General features: G+C 38.3%; 1 protein-coding gene across 4 annotated transcripts in view; it reads left to right on the forward strand.

Moving 5' to 3' along the window:
- The window catches only part of LOC134340355 (SWI/SNF complex subunit SMARCC2-like), a 128,529-nt gene that overhangs the window by 43,689 nt on the left and 57,490 nt on the right, over nt 1–27,350 (forward strand). For 3 of the 4 annotated variants that reach the window (XM_063037507.1, XM_063037509.1, XM_063037508.1), the window contains exons 8-11: nt 2,802–2,877; nt 11,117–11,248; nt 12,029–12,144; nt 21,896–22,026. In XM_063037507.1, coding sequence (XP_062893577.1) covers nt 2,802–2,877; nt 11,117–11,248; nt 12,029–12,144; nt 21,896–22,026 — 455 coding nt within the window. The remainder of the gene's footprint in view (nt 1–2,801; nt 2,878–11,116; nt 11,249–12,028; nt 12,145–21,895; nt 22,027–27,350) is intronic. The other variant, XM_063037510.1, reaches the window with a different exon arrangement.

Here is a 27,350-nt window from a genome sequence, read left to right on the forward strand (position 1 = left end):
ACATTCTGCACGGGCTACAACAACGTGGCTTTGTAGACACAGAGTGCGTGTGCTTGACTGGCCTGATGCCAGTCCAGATCTATCTCCTATTGAAAATGTATGGCGCATCATGAAGAGGGGAATCAGACAACGGAGACCACGGACTGTTGTGCAGCTGAAGTCTTATATCAAGCAAAAATGGACAAAATTTCCAATTGCAAATCTACAATTAGTATCCTCAGTTCCAAAATGATTAAAAAGTGTTATTAAAAGGAAAGGTGATGTAACACAATGGTAAACATGCCTCTGTCCCAACTTTTGTTGAGTGTGTTGCAGCCATCAAATTCTAAATTTGTGTATGTTTACAAAATACAATTAAGTTGGTCAGTAAAACTATTGAAAATCTTTTCTTTGTACTTTTGTCAGTTAAATAAAGGTTCACGTGAATTAACATATTACAGATTTTTGTTTTTATTGCATTTTGGAAAATATCCCAACTTTTCTGGAAATGGGGTTTGTAAATGTTGAAATCAAAATCGCATCCACAGCTTGCGCTGCAGCTCGTTCCACATTCTCACTACTCTCTGAATAACGAAGTTTCCCCACGTGTTCCCCTTAAACATTTCACCTTTCATCCTTAAACCATGACCTCTGGTTGTAGTCTCACCCAACCTCAGAGGAAAAAGCCTGCTTGCATTTACCCTATCCATATCCCTCATAATTTTATATATCTCTATCAAATCTCCTCTCAATCTTCTGCATTCTAGGGAATAAAGTTCTAACATATTCAATTTTTCTGTATAACTCAGGCCCCCCAGTCCCGGCAACATCCTTGTAAATTTTTTCTGTACTTTTTCAATCTTATTTAAGTGACTAATCTGGGTAATTGTCAGAAAGGATTAGCTCTTTTAGCATCATTTGTTTTTAACAACCATGTAGAAGAAGATCTTTAAGTTAATCATGAGCAATGGGCTCTTCTCATTCACATACTATTACCTCTAGTGTCCCACAAGAATCTATCCTTGACCCTCCTAATTTCATATCTGTTTTGTTTCTTGGTAACATCCAAAAGTATGGTGTCAGTTTCCACATTTATGCTGATGACACCTAATTCTGTGTCTCCGGCATCTCTCTTGACTCTGCTATTATTCCTAAGCTTTTGGACTACATGTTCAAGATCCAATCTTTGATGATCAGAAATTTCCTCCTAAGTATTTGGAAGAAAAGTATCCTTTGTGGTCCCTAATACAAATTATGAACTTGCACTTCAATGTCCTTCTATATCAACTCTCCTAATATCCCTGCCATTTACTGTGAATATCCTGTTGGTACTTGATGTCTAAAAATGCATTATCTCATGCTTGTCTAGATTAAATTCCAGCTGCCACTGCACTGCTCAACTTTGTAACTGATCTTATGTCCTCCATCACAATCTTTTTCACTATCCATTATTCGACCAACTTTTGTGTTGTCACCAAACTTTCTAATCAGTCTACCTTCATTCCCATCAGCCATTTATACATGCGACAAACATCAGTGGTCCCAGCACTGATCCTTGTGGTACACCACTGTTTAAGAGACATTCAATCAGAAAAAATCTTCAATCACTACCCTCTGGCTGCCCTGTCTTCTTCAGTTTTTGTAGTTACCTCATGATTTTTTTCAAGTTGTTTTCAAGTTGGCTGAGTAGTCAGTCTTACTGAGTGATCTTCAATTAAGCTGAACTTTTAAGTGACACTTTAATATATTACGGAGTAGACACAAGATAACGAGGTTACTTTTTAAGCAGTTAAGTTTTTCTTCTATTATGCACAGCATGAGAGAAGTTGTTAATTAATAATTATGGCATCCGTTAGTCTCGTGAGACCCTGGATTTGCGCCTTGGAAGGTTTCCAGGGCACAGGCCTGGGCAAGGTTGTATGGAAGACCGGCAGTTGCCCATGCTGCAAGTCTCCCCTCTCCACACCACCGATGTTATCCAAGGGAAGCGCACTAGGGCCAATACAGCTTGGCACCAGTGTCGTCGCAGAGCAATGTGTGGTTAAGTGCCTTGCTCAAGGACACAACTCACTGCCTCAGCTGAGGCTCGAACTAGTGACCTTCAGATCACTAGACCGATGCCTTAACCCCTTGGCCAAGTGCCAACACTTTTACAATAACAATATCTGAAATATCAATTGACTGATTTTAATGGAGAAGGCAGTGAAACAGTGCACCCTGTGGATTTCCAGGAAATTACTGACAGGAACTTCTGTACTTACACATTGTACTACAGAAGTTGCTGTCAGATTTCTTCCATTATAATTATATGTATAAATAATCTTTGTTTTCTTTCTCTCTCACCACAAATCTCAAGTTATTGTAGTTGAAATGTTTCAGATATCAAATGAATCATTGAACATTTGTACTGTAAAAATAATCCAAATTGACTTAATCTTTGAAATACTTTACTGAAATTCATTTTTAGAACACATTTAAAATTGCAACAAGTAAAATATGTAAATACAGTTTTCTGATTAACACATACAAAATGCTGGATGAACTCAGCAGGCCAGGCAGCCTCTATGGAAAAGAGTACAGTCAACGTTTCAGGCCGAGACCCTTCAGCAGGACAATTTTCCGACAATTGTTTATTTATCAGAGTGATCAAAAAGTATTATGAAAAGCAAAATGGAAGATGGAACTGAAATCTTTTAATACCTTAATAAAGTTTGTTAATGAGTGATTGTGAAGAAATGGCTTATGGTACTATTATGACGTATTAAGTGAAAATATAAGCGCTTCTATGATATTGAGGTTATTTCTTCATTGTGTCCCTCCAGTTACGATACATGGATTCCAGCCAGTGAAATTGAGGCAGCAGTTGAGGACCCCCCACCAACTGAACGACCCCGGAAGGTTTGCAGATCTATAATTTCTGATATGTCAAAATATATATATATATATATATATATATATATATATTTGTGTTATTTTGTCAGGGAAAATTCCAAAGATTTGTCATGGTTTTTGGCCACAGCCCTGGTGTCATAATCAGTGCGTGATCAGTGGCTGATCAAATTCACCTGGGTTGTGCACTCAGATCAGGAAAAGACAGTAATGTTTTGTTCTGTTTGCTGTGGTATTGCAGCTAGGTAGTTAACAGCATTTGACACTTAACCATTTAGTCTCTAGAGTAATAAAATTGATACATGAAGAATACACTCTGGCCAGTTTATTAGTTACCTCGTATACCTAATAAAGTGGCCATTGAGTGTATGGTCATGGTCGTTGTCTTCTGCTGTAGCCCATCTACTTCAAGGTTCAACATGTGTGTTCAGAGATGCTCTTCTGCGCACCACTGTTGTAACGTGTGGTCATTTAAGTTACTGTTGCCTTCCTGTTAGGTTTAAACAGTATGGCCGTTCTCTGACCTCTCTCATTAATAAGGCATTTTCACCCACAGAACTACTGCGCACTGGATGTTTTTCACATCATTCCCTGTAAACTCTAGAGGCTGTTGTGTGTGAAAATCCCAGGAAATCAGCTGTTTCTGAGATACTCAAGCCACTCCGTCTGGGACCAACAATCATTCCATAGTCAAAGTCATTTTGATCACATTTCTTCCTCATTCTGATGTTTCGTCTGAACAACAACTGAATTTCTCAACCATGTCTGCATGCCTTTATGCATTGAGTAACTGCCATATGATTGACTGATGAGATATTTATTTTAATGAGTAAGTTTACTGGTGTATCTAATAAAATGGCCACTGAGTGTACAGATATATTCTGAAAAATTATACTTTAAAATGTCCATATTTTCATGCATTTATTCCATTCATTAGGATTGTAATATTAGTCAGTTTATTAATCACTCATGTTCTGTATAGAGCCAAAATTAGCATTGAGAAATGCTCTGAAATTTCTCATTTCAGTTGCAGTTTTTCATTGTTCTTGGCTTAATTATATGCATGAAATGCTTACTCCCTTTCGGAAAGGAAGGCTTTCTGCCCGTCTTAATTCCAGCATCCTGAAAAACCATCCCCAAGTTGAATGGCTGTAAAATTGTTCATAAATTATTTTAAGTTCTTCTGCCTCTTCCCCAGGAGATTACTTGCTGGAGGATCTTAATATCTGTCCTTAATTTATCTTGCGGTAGTCTGACCCTGTGAACCCTTGCACTGCTCTCTCAACTTAGTTTGGAGTAAGATTCGAACTTATCTTTACAATTCCTTCAAGAATTTTGCATCCCTTTATAAAGTCATCTCAGAGGTGTTTCCTTTCTCTGCAAAACAGCTAAAATCTCTGGTGTTTTATCCCAATAACTCACACCCTTCATATTTGGGACTACCATTTACCTCCCCTCATTGTTGTGTACAGTTTCTGAATATATCCCATGTGTCTCCCTGACTGCAGCTAGGGCCAGTGCTCCACATGGATATGACCAGAGCTGGAGCCAGTGCTCAATATGAGAGAGAACTGAACTGGATCCACTGCTCATGGTTGAAGAGATCAGAAAACTTCACCATGGCAGGTATAGAGAAATGAAAATGAGAGAGGCCCTCCATATGGGATACTTAATAAAGTAATTAGAAAGGTGAAGAGGGGCCCTCCCCCTCCTGCTGCTAGTTGTGTTGATGTTTGCATCAATAGTGCCACGTTATTGACATAGAAGGGCTTTCAGGATTTGGTGCAGGGCTTAGGACTTTTAAAAATGTTAGAAAATGCTGATGTGAGCACTGGTTCACGTGGCAAACATGCTATTGAGTGTTCTCATTCAGCTCACCATTGCCAAAATAGATGCACAGCCTGTGATTGCTCATTAGGCTATTGATAAATCAGGTGCAGTGTTTGAATAATTGTTAAACTGTTTCAGTCACACCAAAAAAATGTCATACACTCAGTGGCCACTTTATTAGGTGCCTAATAAAATAGCCACTGAATGTATGTTCGTGGTCTTCTGCTGCTGTAGCTCATCCACTTCAAGGTTCGACGTGTCGTGCATTCAGAGATGCTCTTCTGCACACCACTGTTGTAACAGATGGTTATTTGAGTCACTGTCACCTTCCTATCAATGTGAACCTGTCTGGCCATTCTCCTCTGACCTCTCTCATTAAAGGCTCTTTTGCCCACAGAACTGCTGCTTTCTGAATGTTCTTTGTTTATCGCATCATTCTGTATAAACTCTAGAGCAGGGGTTCCCAACCTTTTTTATGCCATGGACCTTTACCATTAACCAAAGGGTCCATGGAAGCCCCCTCTTCTAGAGACTGTTGGGTATGAAAATCCCAGGAGATCAGCATTTTCTGAGATACTCAAACCACCCCCTCTGGCACCAACTATCATTCCATAGTCAGAGTCACTTAGATCACATTTCTTCCTCATTGTGATTGATGTTTGGTCTAAACAACAACTGAACTTTTTGACTGCGTCTGCATGCTTTTGTGCATTGAGTTTCTGCCACACTGGCTGATTAGATATTAGATTAGATTAGATTATGAGGACACGCAGTCCTCTTTTATTGTCATTTAGTAATGCATGCATTAAGAAATGATACAGTGTTCCTCCAGAATGATATCACGGAAACATAAGGCAAACCAAGACCAAAAAAAACTGACAAAAACCACATAATTATAACATAGTTACAACAGTGCAAAGCAATACCATAATTTGATAAAGAACAGACCATGGGCATGATTTTTAAAAAGTCTCAAAGTCTCTTGAAAGTCCCATCATCTCACGCAGATGGTTGAAGGGAGAAACTCTCCCTGACATGAACCTCCAGCGCCGCAAACTTGCCAATGCAGCATCCTGGAAGCACCCGACCACAGCCGACTCTTGAGTCCGTCCAAAAACTTCGAGCCTCCGACACCGAGCACCATCTCTGCTGAGCTCTTCGACCCCGGCCCCGGCAATAGGCAAAGCCTAGGATTTGGGGCCTTCCCCTCCGGAGATACTCGATCGCACATTAGCAGCAGCAGTGAAGCAGGCATTTCAGAAGTTTCTCCAGATGTTCCTCCGTGTTTCTCACGTCTCTCTCCATCAAATCAGGATTGTGCACGGCCCCTATTTAACAAATACAATATCAATTCGGAGCAGCTGCGCGCACTGCGTTGCGCCGCCATCTTCTCCTCCCCTCCAGATACCTGAATGCCTGATATTTGCATTTAACGTGCAGATGCACCCAATAAAGTGGACATTGAGTGTATAGTGATGAGTCTATAAAGCCAACTCTCGTCTTCAGCTGTTCTGGAATACTGCCTCAGTACTAGTAGTGAGTGCAAAGACCTGATCAGAGCAACTTCTTTCTGAAGATCACACATTTGAAGCGGCAGCTACTAAATCTATTATTGCTTGTTTTTGAATTGCCTGTTGATCATAGATGACTGATGGGACAAACCCTTTCAGGATACTTTGTTGTTTTTCCTGATCTTGGGATGGCAAATTCTTTGATGTCTTAAGATTATCCTGTTATGTAGGATGCTGGATGCAAATGAAGAAGATGCAGCTTGGAGTCCTGGTTCTTGAGGAATTCTGCATAGATGCCATTAATTCCACTAGCTTTCTCTGACTTGCTGACAGTCAGGATTGTACCCACCTCTTCATTATGTTGCCTTTGCTCTTGATGCAAGTTGTTGCCTTTGAGTTCGCTAGGTTAAATGGCATCTGCAGCTGAGCTTTGGCACATGAGAAGGCAGTAAGGCTATGGAGCAAATTTTAGGCTTTTCATATTTTCAGCAGTTCCATTCCTCTGCAATCACATGCCTTCAAGGAAGTTCATTAGTATCATTGCTGCATTTGCATGGTGGATGATCTAAAACTTGGTTGGCAACCATGGTACAGGTTGTTTCCTTGGGCTGGTGAACAATGAAGAAGATTCCTAGCTTTTAACATCATAAACATGTTGGATATTGGATGCCCATTGTCGCTACATTGTTGTTAGTGCAACACTTCACAACACCTGTGTTGGGGATTCAATTCCACCGCTGTCTGTAAGAAGGTTGTACATTCTCCCCATGACGCGTGGGTTTCCTTTGGGGTGCTCTGGTTTCCTTCCATATTTCAAAGACGTGTGGGTTAAGCTGAGTAAGTTGTGGGCATGCCATAATGGTGCTAGAGGCATGTTGACACTTGCAAGCTGCCTCCAGCACATCTGCAGACTTTGTTGGGCGTGGATACAAATGACACATTTCACTGTATGTTTTGATGTTTCAATGTTTAATCTTTAAATTATTTGTCTGTATGATGTGGTAGCAGGTGGCTCTACATCTATGGGCAGTAACTGAAATGATGTAGGTGACTGGCTGGTGGATGGAGCAGGGTAGTGGTTGGCCATATCTCAGTCTGTAACTTATGAGCATTCAAGATGGTCAGCTTACCCATTCTTGTTCCAGTGGAAAGGCGGCAAGTTGGATGGAGGTAGCCAAACTATTTTACATCGTCGTAGTCCACTATCTTGTGTTTTTTTTTATTAATTTACAACCAGAATGGGTTTCTTAGGGAGCAGGAACATTTGAAGCAATTAACTTTGGTTAATTGGTCCTGAAAGGGACCTTTGGTTGTCTGATTCAGTGCTGTAATGCTCTTCAGGCTAAGGTGTTTGGCCTCTTCTTAATGACATAAGCTGGCAAATTCTTCATGACCTAGTACATGTAGTGAGATCACATGTAAGTTATCCTCACAGACTGGAATGGGAAAAAAAACAAGGGATGGTGACTGATTATTTTTGATGTCTTCTGTGAAGTGGCTTGGGATGTTTCATTGAATTAAAAATGCTATTTAAATACATGTTGTTCTTGTTGATTACATTAATAGGAGCACATTACCTTTTACCCAACATTAGAAGGACATAGGGAAAGAAATGTGTCAACAAACATTTGAAGTAACTAAAAGGCTTTTCTGATGATGAAAGTGCAGGCAGAAAAAAAGAAATTTGTCAGCAGAGAAACAGAAAAGCAGTGAGAAATGTTAAACACAATGGTGAATGGAATTGAAAAGGAATGTATCCCACTAAAAAACAAATGGAAATTAGCCAGTAATCTCAAACCACAGATGAATAAAGAAATAAAGGCAAAGCTGAAACGGAACAAAAGGATGTCGACTGCATGGACAATAGGGATAAGAACGACAAATGCAATCTAATAGAGTCCGGAAAGAAGCCACAAAAGCCATTAATGGGCAAAGAGAGTTATAAAATAAAGGATCATAGAGAGAAATAGTAGTTTAAAGACATAAAAAGAAAGGTAATAATAGCGCTATTAACGGATACAAATATCATTGGTGGTGAAAAATAGTTTTAAATAACAATGGGGGAGATAATTGATAAAGTAATAAAACTTGGGGAGGATAGTAGAGAAACTAATAATGGCACAAAAATTAATTGGCAAATATAATAGTTCCAAATGGCTATTGGAAAGCTACTGAGATTCAGAAGAAGGAGCCAGCAGATTTTCTGATTGGGAAGATGTAATAGGTACAATCCAAGAGTCATACAACACAGAAACAGGCCCTTCAACCTAACATGTCCATGCCAGTTATCAAGTATCTGTCTATACTTATCCCATTTACCAGCATTTGGTCTTCAGCCTAGCAATGCCATAACATGCAGGAGCAGAATTAGGCCATTTGGCCCAATGAGTCAACTGCAACATTCAATCCTGGCTGATTTTATTCCTCCCTCTCCCCCCCCCCCCCCACTGCCTTCTGCCTATATATAACCTTTAATCCCTTTATCATTCAAGAGCCTATCAATCTCTGTTTTAAATGCATCCAATGACTTAGCCTACCATGCCCCTTTATGGTCATGAATTCTGCAGATTCACCACTTTCTGGCTGAAAAGATTAAAGGACGTTCCTTTATTCTGAGCCTATAGCCTCGGATCCTAGACTGTCCTACCAATGGAAACATCCTCTCTACATTCACTCTATCCAGGCTTTTCAGTATTCAGTAGGGTTCATTGAGATCCTCCCCCCTCCCCCCCCACCCCTTTCATCCTTTCAGCTCCATTGAGTACAGTCCCAGAGCTGTACATCATACATTAAGCCTTTCATTCCTGGGATCTTGTAAATCTCATCTGGTCCTTCCCCTTAGATACAGGGCCCAAAATTGCTCACAGTGTTCCAAATGCAGTCTGACTGACACCTTATAAGGCCTCTGTACCTTTTTAAATGATTTCTACATCAGCTTCTCAGGTTATTTCTTCCAGCTAGCAATCATTCTCTGGGTGGGGGGAAAAATATCCCTCAGATCCCCCCACACTACCAGTGACTTGCCTTAAATCTCTGCCCTCTAGTCTAATGCACTTTTGCCATGTTTTTGAGGTCTTATTTTGAAAAGATTTATTGGAGTAGATGCAGAGCATATTTTCGCACGTGGAAGACCAAAATGTTGAATGAACACTAATACGTTCAATAGGAATTTCAGCGAAAGATCTACATACTGAAAATGGTTAAATTGTAGAATCTATTACCACAAAAAATGGTGGTTATGAATAGGATACTTGTGTGAAAGGCAAATAAACATGAGGGAGAAAGGTAATAAAAGATGTGTTCAAGAAGAACAGAAGGAGCTTCTTTTGAAGTATTGAGACCATTGAAGATCTGTTACATCAGAATCAGGTTTAACGTCACCGGCATAGGTCGTGAAATTTATTGTCTTTGCCTCAGCACTACAATGCAGTACATAATAGGAAAAAAATAAGAATTGCAGTATATAAATATGTATAAATAAAATAGTTAAATTAAATAAGTAGTGCAAAAATTGAAACAAAGTAGTGTGGTACTGTTCAGCAGTTCATTATCTGTTTAGAAATCGGATGGCCAAGGGGAAGAAGCTGTTCCTGAATCGTTGAGTGTGTGGCTTCAGGCTCCTGTACCTCCTTCCAGATGGTAGCAGTGAGAACAAAGCATGACCTGGGTGATAGGGGTCCTTAATGACGGGTGCCGACTTTTTGAGTCATCGCTCCTTAAAGATGTCCTGGATACTATGGAGGCCAGTGCCCATGATGGAGCTGACTTAAGTTTGCAATTCTGCAGCTTATTTTGATCCTGTTCAGTAAATCCCCCATACCAGACAGTGATGCAACCAGTTAGAGTACTCTCCACAGGACATCTGCAGAAATTTGCGAGTGTCTTTGATGACTGAAATATAGCCACTGTTGTGCCTTATTTGTAGCTGCATCAATATGTTGGATCCAGGTTAGACCCTCAGAGGTATTGACACCCAGGAACTTGAAATTGCTTACTCTTTCCACTTCTGATCTCTTTATGAGGATTGGTGTGTGTTCCCTCGTCTTACCCTTCCTGAAGCCCCATAATCAATTCTTAGGTTTTACTGACATTGAGGGCAAGATTACTGCGGCGACACTACTCAACTAGCTGATATATCTAACTCCTGTACATTCTGTCGTCACCCATCTGAAATTCTGCCAACAATGGTTGTATCATCAGCAAATTTATAGATGGAATTTGAGCTGTGCCTAGCCACACAGTCATGGGTGTAGAGAGAGTAGAGCAGTGGGATAAGCACACACCCCTTAGGTGCGCTAGTGTTGATCGTCAACAAGGTGGAGATGTTATTTCCAATCCGCGCAGATATTGTAGTAATCTGGTGAGGAAGTTGAGAATTCAGTTGCAGTGAGAGGTACAGAGGCCTAGGATCTGGAGCTTTTCGATCAGAACTGTAGGGATGATTGTGTTAAACGCTGAGCTGTAGTCAATAAACTGCATCCTGACATGGGTATTTCTATTGTCCAGGTGATCCAAGGCCACGTGAAGACCCAATGAAATTGCATGTTCCGTAGATCTATTGTGGTGATAGACAAATTGCAGTGGGTCCAGGTCCTTGCTGAGACCTTTGCAAATAGTTCATCCTATTTTGTGACTACTTTGCATTTATATTGCAGCACACTCCGTTCATAGTGGTGAAAACCCTTCTTCCTTGACTGCTCTCTTTCTCCTGATGGGTGGAAGAAGTAAGGCAATGCAGTAATAAATTCCTCACATCTTATTAAACAAAGAAAAGCTGGTTTCTTATCAGTTCTCACATTTGTATCTGGAGTTTTCAGGAAAGAATTCTTGTGTTCACTTGCTGTTGCTTTCTGTACAGTTTTATGAATTGATATTCAAAACTAATTGTACTTCCTCTTTGTTGACAGGTCCATGCTAAGTGGATAATGGATACTGATACCTTTAATGAATGGATGAATGAGGAAGATTATGAGGTAAATGATGATCGAGCACCTGTTGTTCGAAGGAAAAGAATTTCTGCCAAAACGTTAACAGAAGAGGTAATTGCATGGTTTTCCATTTTAGTTTCTGCTTGATTTAAGACAGGTTTCAGTCATTTGAGTGATTGGTTATATGTAAATATTTTTTAAAGTTTATTCCTTTTGGTTATGTGTAAATGTGAGCTTGTATTTTTGCAAAAGTATGCAATATTCAGAACAGGCATTTGGTGTTTTAATTTGGAAATACTGAGGAAGTAAAATCATTTGAATTCAGGTAAATATGTACTTGTTTCAAAGTTTTAAGATCAGGAAAAATATCCCGTTCTGCTTATTTTCCTAGTAGAATTCTGAAGCTTAATTTCTCTTCATTGATTTCCTTTTTCCATACCCAGAGTTTAGCATCCCAAATAAGTTTAGTTTAGTAACTGTTGCTGGATTTTGTTGCCCTTATTCCTTAGTTAATAGGACATGAAATGTTCTCTTGGATGGTCATGAGTTTTCGGAACCCTCTTCCTCAAAAGGCAGTAGAAGCAAAGTCTTTGAATATGCTAAGGCAAAAATAGATAGGTTCTTGGTAAGCAAAGGGGTGAAAGTTACAGCAGGTTGGTGTGAGTGCAAAATTGAGGTTACAGTCAAATTAGCTATGGTAATGCAGGCTTGAGGAGCTGAGTAGTCATTCCTCTACCAAACTTTTTTTCATATGTTCCCTGGCTGACAAAGCTTGATCTGTTATTTAGAGACAATTCTTGTCTGAAAATATGTAAAATTTGGTGCTTTTATGAAAATGAGGTTTCATGGGCTGTATAGAAAATGAATAATTCTTTAAATATTTATTCAAAGGTGCACAGCCCTGATTCAGATAGAAGAGATAAAAAAGGAAGCAGTCACAAAAAGAGGAAACGTTCTCCTTCTCCTTCTCCTACACCTGACTCCAAGAAAAAGAATACCAAGAAAGGGTGAGGCACTTCCCTTGTCTCTCAAAATTATTTCTTTAAAATTGGAAATGTTAATCTTTGTTTCCTTCCTGTATGAAATTAGTAGACAAAACTCCTGTCAACATTCCTGTCTACCAAGCTCCTGGAAGAAAATGATGTTTTTCCTTAAAACAAATTAGGCACATTATAGTCCTCTACTACTCAAAAGCATGTTAAAATATAAATTACTTTTAATAATGCCATAATGACAACTACACAAATCTAGAGGACAGTGACCAAAAAAAGTGGTATTGTGCTGAAAAATTATAAGAAACATCAACAATTATTAAAGCCCACCTAGAGTGATCCTGGTCCAAGTATTATTTCTTCAAAGCAAAAACTGAAACAAGAAAAAGTCACATGCATCCTACATATTTCTAAGAACTCTTTATGCAAGTTGTTCATCAGTTTCTCCTATCACAGATCCTTAATTAAACTGTATGTCCAAAGCAATGGATGATGAGAAATTGAATGATATTGGTTGTCTTAAATATTTAGGAGACAGTAAAAATAACATTTGAGCATTGTAAGTAGTTAGCCATAAGCATCCATCAAGAAGAAGGGGGATTAATTAAAATTCTCAAAATACTTCTGCAGGGGAAACACATCGTTTTGGCCACCATTTTGTTTTGCCAGTAACTAGAGGTCATTTTAAAAAAAGGTTTCTATTACAGCAAACACACCAAAACTTAAATTCCCAAGAAAAAACTAACCTTGCTCAGTTCTCTTGGAAATTTGACCAATGGTTATTTTTGGAGGCGTGCTACTTCTGAAGGGCCTGTGGCTTAGTTTTCCAGTTTGCTTGGTAGAAGATTGTTTTTATTTTGTGGGGGGTGGGGTGTCTTTGAATGTATACCCTCTGCCCAGTAATGAAGAGGGATGGTCTCAACCATTTTTTAATTGCAATTACTGGATCAGTACAAACTTCAAAATGAACACTTGACATTTGTGATCTATCTGCCAATAGATGCCCTTGCAGTGTTATGGTGCTTCAGTGGGTATCCTATTTGATAATAGGAATGGAATGCAGATTAAAATATCAGGCCAAATTATTTACTGCCACTAAGTCAGATTCAGTTCCTGTTTGTTGTTTTTATTGGTTTTCTGTAAGGTTGAATTTTGCAATTCTGTAACTTTTTCCTTAAACTCAAACTTATTTGCCTTGATCTTTCTTTACTTCATTCACATCATTAATGATAGAAGAGGGGCACTTTCTCATTCTCCAGCTTTTTCCTCTTTATATACCAGGCATATTCATGCCAGCTCTTTCTATCTTTTACTGTATCTTATCTAGTACTACTACATCTGTTTATCTATTCCCCTTTTAGATTTACTATGCTTGAGTACTGCTTTCTATTCTCTCAACACCTTTCTATGCACTGCTATCTCTCTTTCTTATTCTACCACTCTGCCTGTGTGCCTCTTTCTGCCCCTTCCCTCTGCCTAACCCACCCCCTCCCCCCACCTCCCAGTTCGGTCTCATAGTATAAGCTTTTGAAAGGGGCTATGGCCTTTTTAGAAAGTACTCAAACAATGAAAACTGAAGCATACAATTTTTTCATGTGAGTTTTGTTCAAGACTTTAAAAATTTCCATCTCTGTTTGTAAAATGGCAATCAAAAGACCTTAGAATTTTAATCACACATACAGTATATGGCCTTCCCTTTCGAGAGTTTAATCTGCTTGAATGCCTTTGAAATTTCAAAAAGCTGAAATTTTGGCTCAGTCTGGATATCTGGCATTTACAGTTGATGCTACATCATGGAAGTTAAAGTTTTCGCCATCTCTTATGGAGCACCTACCCAGATCAATTCGAGCTAGTAAATATAAACTATGTAGCAGGAAACGTATATAGGTGAATAGTAGTGATTTTGTGAAGGAAGCGAAAGTTGATTCATTTAGTAAAGTATTGTAAAAGTTAACAGTATTTAGACACAGTTGGAAGTCTTAACTTTTAGGATGATTAGAGTGTATAATATTTTGACCTCAAGGTACATTAGTCCAGTAAATTTGTTGTATTACAGAAATAGGTGACCTGCTGTGTTGTTTAGGCAACAGCAGAGCTGTGTTAAATATTTGAAACAGTACTTCAGTTGGATTTTCAATCTTTTAGAAGAGCTGCTGGGGTATTCATTACCTCTTTTGTTTCTTTCTATGTTATAAAGTGGACGTCTTTTGGTAGATGGAGGCAGGTGGTAAAAGAACATTCTAATAATGGGTTAGTAGGGCCTTAGTGCAAAGAAAATGGCATGCTGTCATCACCACCTAATAACTTCCAAATCCCAGGCTATTAAAACTGAGGGAAAAATGCATTAGGAAAAAGTTTAGTGAGCATGTTAATGCCTTTGCTTTATAATGCATCCTTCACATTCCGCAGGAGTAAACTGATTTGGTTGTTGCTTAGCACCTGCATAAAATGGCTGAGATTGGTGATCACCTGGATTCTGAGTGCAGCATTCATAAAGTCATTGGGACAGCTGGCTTTTTTCCCCAACTTGTACAACTATTAAGCAGAACAAAATTTCAGTCAACTTGCAGAAGTAGGTGCAGGGCTGAGTAGCTCATCTGTTAATCCTGCAGCCTTACACCACCGTACATTTGATTCTGATCTCCATTGCTATCCATATGGGGTTTGCTTGTCCTCCAGTTTCTTGCCACATCCCAAAGACAAGCTGGTTGTTAGTTTAATTGGATAATACAAGTTATCCCTAGTCTAGGCAGGTGGCAAATTAGTTGTTTACTGTACATTTCCTCTAATGTAAATGAGTGGTAAGAGAGTTGGGTGTGGGGAGTTGTGGTCGTTGATGTGTAGGTGAGAGAGAATAGGTTACAGGGAAATAAGTGGAGGAATGCGACTGATAGGAATGCTCTGAAAACTAGCATTGACCCAGTGGAATGACTGATCCCACGTCATACGAAAATACAATATTAGTTTAATTTTCTGAAATTACATGTTTCATTCTATTTCCAACGTGGCCGGTCCAAGTTTTTTTTTCTTTTTCAGGTTCAACCCAAGAATTAGATTATCAGCAATGGCCAGGGAACCTTTATAGCAAGTATCATCTGCCCATATTGGGGCCTCTTTATTAATTAATTACATCAATGTTGCTCATCTGTTTGCAGGATATGCTCTCTGGGGCACTGTTTCCAGGTAGTATGGCAGCAAGCATCAACCATTCACTTGCACTTCTAACGCTCATAGGATAATCATACAGGAAGAAAAAACAAACAAGGTGACTGAGGAATTCAGTTAGAATTTTTAACACCCATTGAAAATCACATTTTGCACTCCTGAGCTGTTGCTCAGTACAACCAGTGATGCAATATATTAGCTGCAAACCAATAAAATGCCTTCATAATTGGGATGGGAGATCAGCATCAATGTTTGCCAAAGCCTTGGAATACCTTGAAAATTGCAGTCATTTATTTAATGTCTTGTGATCTAAACTGATGTGCGCAAAGTAGACTGATATGAGTGTACTTGTGGACCAATTACGGCCAGTCGCTAAAGTATCAGTTTTGAAGTTGTACATCAAAGCAGGCCGCCACGCTGCAGCAGCAAACAGCAGTTAAAGTCTTGGACTCGGGCGCAATGATCTTTCAGTTTCTTGTTTAATGGAATGGGTGGCTTCATTTCAGGGGCTTTTACGTGAGATTGCACATATAATCCAACAAGAATATTTGCAGGGTTGTCTTTGTAGTGTTTCTTCCAAGTTAGAAAGGTTGCTTAGAAACTCTTCCACCCCAAGGAGGAAACAAAAGTTATCAACTCGAATATTATGCAGTTTCAAAAATGAACTCTGACATGTGCCCACAATATTGTTATTAACATTGAAAGCATTTCCATTCACATTCTAAACCTGAGCAATTTAACAGAATGTTTGCTTCCTCTGGTGTGTGCACTCCCTCTCTTAAACTGTTCCCAGACGCATAGTATCCTCCTTTGGTCTTTGTTCTCCCTCATCTTTGTTTTGCTTTCTCCCTCCCATCCAATTTTTCTTCTGCTCTGACTTTTTCTCTCTTTAAAACCATAATTTTATTCATCCATATAGACAATTTCTTCATGATGACATCAGACCAATGCAGATTATAGATAGATTTTCATGAATCCCAAAGTCTCAAATAATATATAATCTAAAGAAAGCTCTCCATACCTATAATATCAAGTGGACATATTCTTTTATATGGGTCACCATAATGAAGGTAAAGGAATATCATATTTGAAGTGATTTAGATTTTCTTTTCTGTCTGTTATTCATATTTGAAACAAAATGTTGTCAATGAGAACATTTTGCTATATGGCTTTACCCTTGCTGCAAGCCCAAATAAGAACGCAGGTCTTGATACATACATGTTAATGCTATTCAATTATTTATTTTAGGTGCGCATAAATTGAAAGAATTACTCTTGTATCTGCTTGTACTTTTTCTGATGCATTGCAAAATATCTAAATAGTAAGCAATGGGAGTGTACCTTGCTGTAAAACTTAAATATCATTTGGAAGGGATAGCAAGCTGAGTAAAACAAGGCAAATGGCAGGAAAAGTCCAAAACTTAAGCCTCAGGCTCTTGAAAGGGGGTAGGTCTGTAAATGCAAGACTTAATTGAACAAATTTCCAGGAGGACAGGGCCAACTTTTTGGGTAAGTTTAAAGATTTTTAAAAATCATATTTTATATGTAATACTTTAGATCTTTGGGTTACCAAAAAACAAGATGGTGACCAAACATAATTTTAAATATGCCAAGTCTGTTTGAACTGGTGTTGCTAGTTACGTTTTTTAGGAGTAGATTTTCATACATTGTTTGTATATCTGCTTACTATTTTCTCTTCAGTAGGTTTTGTGTGCAAATGTATTACTATTTACTCTTTTTTATGAATGAATAATATTAAAATTAGTTAGGTGCTCATTTGACATGTATGTTTGCATGATGCTTTCAATTTGTATAGATGCACTCCAGAGGCAACATCCTGAATTATGCAGCTAGGTTCTTAGGGCTACATGAGAATGAATATCCAGAGGATGACTAATACTCCTACTGACTTGTTTTTAATCAAAGATTCATTCACCATGGAAGAATGAGGATATATTAGAAATGGATAGGGTGGTAATAAACGAAGGCAAAGCATCTGCCAAAGTGGACTATGTGCAAGGGAATCCATAGAAATGATTGAGTATTCATTGGAATCAACATTAGTATCTAAGCCTTGTAGAAAATACTTGTAACAGTAACCAGGAAACCACACGACCATACACTTGATATCTAGTATTTTTAAAAATGCAGAGCATCCTGAAGGATGAAACAGTGAAATAGGAAGTCTGCAAGACTTAAGAACAGTAAATCCTAATATTATGAAATCTAATTAATTAAATTTGTAATAACATGAAATCTAATGAATTTAATCACAATCAGATTGATTATTACCAACAAGTGAAATCTGTTATATTGCAGGAGCAGTACAGTGCAAAGACATAAAAATCTATAAATTACAAAAATAAATAGTGCAAAAAGAAAGGAATTACAAAGAAGTGTTCATAGACCATTCATAAATCTGATAGCAAGGGGAAGATACTGTTCCTGAATTGGGTCTTCAGGCTCCTGTATCACCGCCTTGACAAGAATAGGGCATGTCACAGATGGTGAGGGTCCTCAGTGATGGATGCCACCTTCTTAAGTCATATGAACATGAATGGAGGGATATGGCCATGCGTAGACAGATAAGTTTAGTTTTGTTTGGTAGAAACATCATGGGCCTAAGGGCCTGTTCTTGTGCTGTACTGTTCTGTTCTATGCTCTAAAGCACCCCTTCTGCATTATTACTTCAGTACTCTAAATATCTGCTCCTTTAATGTCACTTAACATCAATCTTCTAATATTAACACATTCTAAAAGAGAAGTGCTTACTTTTTTCTGGCTAGATTATGCTTCATTTACCTTCTAATTGAGAAAATTCCATTTCAATATTTATCATTCCCCCTCCCCAGTAAATTTTAAACAATCCTACTACTGTACAGGAGGTGCTATGCCAATTGAAACTTCATATTAATTGCAATGGGTATATCACCCTTATTTACTGTGCTAGTTAACCATTCAGGGTACTGCATTAGCTTTTTGTTAAGCACTGCACACCTATATTTTCCCACTGTCCAAACAACATACAAGTTGTTTTTGCTGGAACTAATGTCAAATTTATTTTACGAGTACTATAATTACAAGAGCAGAATGATGCAGCAGGTGTCTGGCATAGTTTATTTTGTTTACCTCATCAGGTTCTAAACAAAACAATAGAATCTTTTATTTTCAGTTCACTTCAGATTACTTGAGCTGCCTAATAAATAAAAGGATGTTTTACGAGGAAATAAACTGCAATTTTAAATACAAGAAATAACTATTCTGCTGTGAAACAGGATCTTTGAAAGATAGTATTTTCTAACATGTTGAAACCCATTTTGATTGTGTGAGAACCTTTGTTACTGATTCACTATTTAAGAAGGTATAATTGTGAACTGTCATTTGGCAGATTTAGTTTGCCTTTGACATCATACTTGCTAGTCTTCCCATTCTCAAGTGGGTAGTCTGAGACACACATAGCTGTCCAGTAGTTTTTAATATGGAAAACATTTCAAGTAAATAAGTTTCTGATGGAATTAGAAATTGGTATATAAGTTTTAAAGATTAATATACCATTTTGCCCCTTACTCTATATATAAATATATCATTCAAGAGAGAATTTTCTTTCTAATCTATCTCTACATTTAGTTTCCTAGTTAATACATGAAGATTCTTAAACTCCACCACCAGCATGTTGTTAATTTTATAACAAGCTGAAAATGCTGGACTTAGCCAGCCAGGACATTGGAACAGTTGTGATGAAAGGTCATTGATTGACCTGAAATGTTGGTCTTTCTCACTCCATAGGTGCTGCCTGGCCTGCTAAGTATTTTCAGTTTTTATTTTAGCTTTTCTGCATCTGCAATTTTGTATTTTATGCTTGTTGCTATTGTACTTGACTTTGACAGTAATAAATTTACCAAAATACTGTTACAGATTCCCTGATGCTTATCAGCATCAAGTTACTAACCAGCTTAGAAAGATTACAGAATATCAAACATAACTCTGTTTTTGGTTCAGTCATTAGCCTCATTAGTGGTCCATTTTGATTGACTCCGTGAATTTGTTTGTAACCTCAGCCCTTCCTGAACAGTTTCCCTGATTTATCCATTCAACTGATGGATATTGGAATAACCTTTAAGTGGCATGTTACATTGTTCTACTATTTACTTCAAGCTGCTCTTTATGAATAATCTTTTTCACATTCTTTAGTTCTGTAGCATGTACCAATAATAATTATCTACCACATCTATTTTTAATTTTGTCCATACTTCCAAAGTAATTCCCATCTGTATTCTGTAATTGCAATATCATTCCTTAATCCTTCTGATCTTTGTGATTACAGTATAATCTCTTCCATTGGTTTCCCTCTCCTTTGTACTTATTTATCAGAAATTCCCCAAACCTCATCTGTAGAAGTAGCTTTATTGATGCATTTTATATCCCTTCAATTCCATCTCTTGAGCCTAAAGCCATGTTTCTTAGTTACCTGTAATATCAGTAGGACTGATATGTAGGAAACCTCTGACTGTACAGCTTCACTTCTTTAAACCTGACATTCAGAGGAATTATGGAGACAGATGCTTTAATTAGGAACAAAAAACATCCTGCTAGAGAAGCTAAGCAGTCTGTGGAAGCAGAGAGATGGTTAATGTTTTAGGTTGAGACCCTGCTTCAGGACTTAAATATATTTATGATTTTCCAAATACATTATGCTTTTCTTGCTTTATCTGCTGTTTCCTTCTATTTTTACATTCCCTTCAGTCTCCTTATTGCTGCCCCTTATTATTTGATCCAATTTTCCTACATTAACCTATTTACTCTCTCTGCCGATACATGGGTACCTAGCCAAATTAATGAGTAACATTTCACTTGTCCAAAAATCATCTCATTGACCAGAATATAAAACCCTTCCTTCTACAGAAATGCATTCAAGAGCAGGAAATATGAGGTTACTACACTTGTGAAAATGGCCCATTAACCCAACTCCTCAAAGCTGACTGAAAAACTGTCAGTTTGTTGACTGTTCTCAAGATGTTTTTCCACCAATACCTTTTTATATCTTTACAGTACCACTTTGGAGGTAGTACATTCTGCAGACAACTTTGTTACAGTTGTGTTGCAGTTGTGGTTGGCTGAACTTTAATTATGGAATGCCTCACCACATAAATAAAAGGTGTCCCCTTGTCTATAGATAACTTTTTGCTTCATAGCACTACAGAGTTGATGTAGGTTTCCCACTATTTCCTTGCCTTTATCATAGGTTTCAAATTAAGATCCGGGCCCACAATGCTTTCTTGTACCTCTTTCTGGTCTCTCTGCAGATGGTCACACTTAGGGTCTAACTCATTATCAGTTTTATTTTGTCCAAGACCAAAACTTGAGCTCATCATATATACTCATAGAGCTTTTGCAGATTTGCTTCACTCATTGGTTCCTACATCACTAAACTTTAACCCCTATCTACTTCTCAATGTACTCTCAGACTCTGTTACAGTCATACAGTCTGTAGAGGATAGTGAATGGAGGGAAAAGTCTTTTTATAGGTGCTTCCTTATTCTTTGAGTAATCTGTGCCTTCCATATACCACCCAACAGTCATTCAGGGATATAATTTTTTGGGTTGAAACATAAAGCATAGAAAACCTACAGCACAATACAGGCCCTTCGGCCCACAAAGTTGTGGCGAACATGTCCCTACCTTAGAAATTACTAGGCTTACCTGCAGCCCTCTATTTTTCTAAGCTCCATGTACCTTGAGTTTTAACTGTTTCTGTTTAACTTGGATAAAAGAAAACACAATGGAACAAGACTCTGGAGCTTTATACCAAGTTATTGCAGTAAACCAAATGAAGTACACCCCAACATTTGATCTACACAGGTAGCACAACTTCTATAGTTCCAACTAAGTTAACTTTAATGGTGATCTACAAAATATATCATTTGAATTTTGTGTGTGAGGGGCTGGTTGCTTCAACATACTAAAAAACTGAATATATGGCTGAAGCACACTTGTGGTCTTTGAACTTCAAGTCTTTACAATTACAATATTTCTGTCCATGACAAGACTAGAGTTCTATATTGGTATATAGTCACCTTTTTAAATTATCCAAGATTCTGTGGCACTGAGGGGTATGTAGGATTCATTGGTGGGATTGGTCATTGAGCTGCTTTTGTTCCATCTGAATTTTTTTGTTCCTGCAACCTATATTAAACCAAGATGGTGTAGCTTTACACTGCACACCTATATCCAAATGACCTCTCAGCAAAGTGATAGAAATTTTTAAAGTTTGCAGATCTGTAGTTAGATTTGTTTAAGTTGATGTTGGACGATGGTAAAAATTGAAAACCTAGCTTGCTTGTTTCCAGCATTTCCTGTTTTGACTGGGGCCTTCTGGTAACAGCCATCCTCACCTGCATCATTATTGCATATAAATTGACTGAATATAAAATGCACTCAAACTTTGACAAAGAGACAGTATTGGTATCTGGAGCATTTTCCATATGATTTTCCACATTGGATAAATGTAGCTGCTCAGTGATAGTGATAGAATGTGACTACATAAAGAAAGAGTTAGAATGTTGTACTCTTGAGCGGATGACCGCATTGCACCTTGTTTTAAGACGCAGTCCTGCCACACCATATGCCAAGTCAAAGCGTGGACATCGAGAGGAGGACCAAGAGGATCTGACCAAGGACATGGATGAGCCTTCTCCTGTCCCCAACGTAGAAGAGGTCACACTACCGAAAAGTGGTAATAAGTTTTTCTCGTTTAATGTTTTTAATCACTGAATTTGTATTGATCGCTTGATTTTTCATGGATATGTATTCAATTGGCGGTAAATTTAGAACTGCGCAATGTTTATTTTAGTTGCATTGTCCTAAAGGTGAGCCACTTCCTCTGAAATTCAAGTTGGATTTAGTTCCAGATACCAAAGCTGAAAGCCTAACATTTAGATTGAACGTACTGCCCAAGAACCACTCAAAATTACTTCAAGTTGTATTTCTGCTCCACTATACTACAGATACAGAGTGAAGGATCAGAATTACCTATTTTTAAATGTGCTTTGTAAATATGAACAACCCAGCACTGTTTTCTCTCTTGTTACTGTTGATTATGCAGTGTGTTTTGGTGTAGCTTTCAGATTCTTTATAGATGTATCACATGAAGCCTCAAACTGTGCTGAGTTTGGAAGATATTTCTGATTTTCTAAGCTGCAATACCTTGGGAATTGATTTTGCCATTTTCAAAATCTTATAACCAGTAACTATGTTTTACTGATATTTGGCAGAAATATATGCATGGAGAAGTAAATTGGATTAAGATCAAATTTTTTTTTTAAATCCAGTGACATCTTATTTGGTGCAGTAGTTAGGACAGTCAGAAACTGTGCAAAACTGATAGCCCACAAGACAATCCCAATATGACTGAGTGGAACAGCTAAAACATTAGGCTAAGCAATTAACATCACTAATTTTCTGTTGTCCCAAACTCCTTTCTTCAGTTAATAAAATATAAACATTCATCCAAACCATAACCTTGTAAATTATAATTGAAGCTGCTACATGGCAACTGAAATTACTGCTTTTAGTAAATCATAACCAGGAGCTTTCCTGTAATAATGAATCCGCCCTCAAAGCTATTATTGCAGTTTAGGCTTTTCCTTCACAGTGTCTCAGCTGCAGGTTTAGTACAACCATGCACAAAGAGCAGTTATTACCTTTCAACCATCAAGCTCCTGAACTTGCATGGATAACTTCATTCATTACTACTCTGATTCTACAACCTACAGACTCACTTTCGAGGACTCTTTACATCTCATAGAACCATAGAACACTACAACACAGAAAACAGGCTATTCGGCCCTTCTAGTCTGTGCCGAAGCATTATTCCGCGAGTCCCATTGACTTGCATCCAGTCCATAACCCTCCAGACCTCTCTCATCCATGTACCTATCCAATTTATTCTTAAAACTTAAGAGTGAGCCCACATTTACCACGTCAGATGGCAGCTCGTTCCACACTCCCATCACTCTCTGAGTGAAGAAGTTCCCCCTAAACCTTTCCTTTTTCACCTTAAAGCCATGTCCTCTCGTATTTATCTCTCCTAATCTAAGTGGAAAGAGCCTATTCACATTTACTCTGTCTATACCCCTCATAATTTTGTAAACCTCTATCAAATCTCCCCTCATTCTTCTACGCTCCAAGGAATAAAGTCCTAACCTGTTCAATCTTTCCCTGTAATTCAACTCCTGAAGACTCGGCAACATCCTAGTAAATCTTCTCTGCACTCTTTCAATCTTACTGATATCCTTCCTATAGTTAGGTGACCAGAACTGTACACAATACCCCAAATTTGGCCTCACCAATGTCTTACACAACCTCCCTATAACATCCCAACTCCTATACTCAGTACTTTGATTTATGAATGCCAGGATGCCAAAAGTCTTCTTTACAACCCTGTCTACCTGTGACACCACTTTCAGGGAATTATGTATCTGAACTCCCAGATCTCTTTGTTCCTCCGCACTCCTCAGTGCCCTACCATTTACTGTGTATGTCCTACCTTGATTTGTCCTTCCAAAATGCAACACCTCACACTTGTCTGCATTAAATTCCATCTGCCATTTTCTGGCCCATTTTTCCAGTTGGTCCAGATCCCTCTGCGAGCTTTGAAAGCCTTCCCCGCTACCCACAACGCCTCCAATCTTAGTGTCATCAGCAAACTTGCTGATCCAATTTACCACATTATTATCTAGATCATTGATATAGACAACAAACAACGATGGTCCCAGCACAGATCCTTGAGGCACACCACTAGTCACAGGCCTCCAGTCTGATAAGCAATCATCCACTACCGCTCTCTGTCTTCTCCCACACAGCCAATTTCGAATCCAGTTTACAACCTCTCCATGGATACCTCGTGTCTGAACCTTCTGAACTAACCTCCCATGTGGGACCTTGTCAAAGGCCTTACTAAAGTCCACGTCGACAACATCCACAGCCTTTCCTTCGTCTACTTTCTTGGTAACTTGCTCGAAAAACTCTACAAGATTCGTTAAACATGATCTACCACGCACAAAGCCATGCTGACTATCCTTAATCAGCCCTTGGCTGTCCAAATACTTGTATGTCCAATCTCTCAGAACACCTTCCAATAATTTACCTACTACTGATGTCAGGCTCACCGGCCTGTAATTACCTGCTTAACTTTTGGAGCCTTTTTTAAACAACGGAACAACATGAGCTACCCTCCAATCCTCTGGCACCATACCCGTGACTAAGGACATTTTAAATATTTCTGCCAGGGCCCCTGCAATTTCTACACTCAAGGTCCGAGGAAATATCATGTCAGATCCGGGGGATTTATCTACCATTATTCGCTGTAAAATTCTCAGTATTATTTATTATTTATACACTATTTGCACTGTTTGTCTTGGTTGCACATTGGTTGTTTATCACTCTTTGCTTAAGTATAGTTTATTGTCATTTTTTCCTATAAATGTCTGCAAGAAATGAATCTCAAGGTAGTATTTGTGTCCTTTGATAATAAATGTACTCTGAACTTTGAATTTCATTTACAAAATTCCCTGTGGAGCTTCAGTTCACTTCAGGATTTTGCATCTTTATGTCTGATTAGATTATGACAGTGTCAGAACACCTTTGCACAGCTTATATCTGTCCAGTATTGAGCGCTAAGAAACATGGTTTGCAGTTGCCAAGAGTGTATGGGATAGAACACAAATCCATAACTTGTATGTATATGCAAACACGAGGAATTCTGCAGATGCTGGAAATTCAAGCAAAACACATCAAAGTTGCTGGTGAACGCAGCAGGCCAGGCAGCATCTCTAGGAAGAGGTACAGTCGACGTTTCAGGCCGAGACCCTTCGTCAGTAGGGTCTCGGCCTGAAACGTCAACTGTACCTCTTCCTAGAGATGCTGCCTGGCCTGCTGCGTTCACCAGCAACTTTGATGTGTGTTACTTGTATGTATACAATGCCTTTAACTTGGCAAAACATCCAACCTGACCTTCGGCAGCATAGCTGCAACTGAGCCGTGATTCACTCCAATGATCTTCTCAAATAAGTTTACCCACTTTGAATCTTATTTCAATATCAAAAATAGGGGTAAGACACAGGGTAGGAGGCACCGTAGTGCAGTGGTTAGCACAACACTTTAAAGTACGGGTGAACCAGGTTCAATTCCCACCGTTGCCTATAAGGAGTTTGTATGTTCTCCCAATGACTGTGTGGGTTTCCTCCAGGTGCTCTGGTTTCCTCTCACAGTCAAAAGATGTGCCAGTTGGTAGGTTAATTGGTCATGGTAAATCCCATGATTAAGTTAGGGTTAACTCGTTTGGTCTGCTGGGTGGCGTAGCTCAAAGGGCCAGAAGGGATGAATGAATTAATAAATAAATAAGTGTATGCTGGATGAAATGTGTATGAATTAATAACCATGTGTGTGCTGGAACTCTGAAATAAAAACAGAAATACTAGAAGTAGGTTGCACTCCAGATTTATTAGAGCTAAACTAATTGGTTTTCAGTGCATATACATATTGAGTGTGTTGTGCTTTGCAATATAGTGTTCAGTTGCTATTGGAATGAAATTACTTTTAATATGCAGAATTAATTAAATGTGAATTCAACTTTCTCCTGCTATTTTTAGAGAACATCTCCCAACACTCCAAAATAAATAAGATTATTTTGTGCTTTCAATTAATTTAGGACTAATGTTCAGCTGCAATGATAAGTTGACCAGCTACTTACAAATGGGGCATGGTGTCTACTTTAGTGTCAAGCCTGTATTTGAATATTCAGAGAATATCAAAATAAATGTAAATATTTTATGAGTGAAACCTCACACACTATATGATTATCATGCATTAATCTGTAGTAAAGGGAACAAGTGAAGATTGATAGGAAGTATTCATACAGGTGTATAAAAGAAAGTAGCAAACTGAAGCAGAGAAAGATTGATTTTGCACCATTAAATAGACACAAGATGCTTAAAAATTAATTTGCTGGTACTGAGCATGCTGTGCAGTAACTGCCGTCGAAATATTCTGTGTTCCATTGAAATGCCTGAATCGTGTAAGCGTTAGGTGATGATTCTGGATAAACAACTCAGCATTGCATTCTATATTACTGATGCAGCAATATGCTTGTCCCATTTTAGTAACTTCAATAAGTCATTGAAAGAAGATTAGCTTCTAGTGAACAGAGGCCTTACCTGGCCACAGTTGATACAGGTAATGATTGTCAGCTAACAGATGCACCAGGGACTGTCTTCCAGAGTTTGGACAGTATCTTGAAATTTATTGTCCAATTTTGTATCTGTGGTAACTGTAAGAGAGACATTGAATATGCAGAAAGCAAGCATGGTTGAAACACCTCTCAAAATGATGTAAGACCACTGTTCATGTTGCAGTAAAATGCTTGGAGGGCACTTGAGGGTGAGGGATTCTGAAACCTTGCTGTAGCAGAGTGGTTTGTATTAGTGCAGAGTCAATATGGAGAGTTGCCATCTGTCTATTTCTTGAGGGTGACGAGAAACTAATCAATACATAAATGTCCTACTGAAAATAAATGTATTGTTCCTTGCACATTAACAAGACCATCTGACTATGCAGTACATAGGGATAGTAATAATATACCCCTTCCGATAAAGTATAATTTTTTCAGGTAGTATAGAAAAAATAATCAGGGACTCTTGTCAGATAATATATGAGAATAGTACGGATTTTCTCACTTAAAGTGTACAATATATTGTGGAAATATCCACCATGTGAATAGTTTCATCATTGCACTGTTTACCTATTGGACATTAAAGATCCTGAGAAATGATTGGAAGAGCAGGGGTAGCTTCTGGTATGTTATACGGTATTTACCCTAAAGTCATTGTCAGCAAAAAAGAAACAGATTGTCTCGTATTTATCTCACTGCTTTTTATTGGATCGTGCTGTGCGCAAAATGACTGCTGCTTATTGCCTAAAAAGTAGTAGCGACTGCACTCAGTTGTCTGTGATGTATTTTAAAAAATCATGGTGCTATATAAATGGAAGTATTTTTTATGA

Source organism: Mobula hypostoma, chromosome X1 (assembly GCF_963921235.1).
Source record: "Mobula hypostoma chromosome X1, sMobHyp1.1, whole genome shotgun sequence".
Taxonomy (NCBI): Eukaryota; Metazoa; Chordata; class Chondrichthyes; order Myliobatiformes; family Myliobatidae; genus Mobula; species Mobula hypostoma.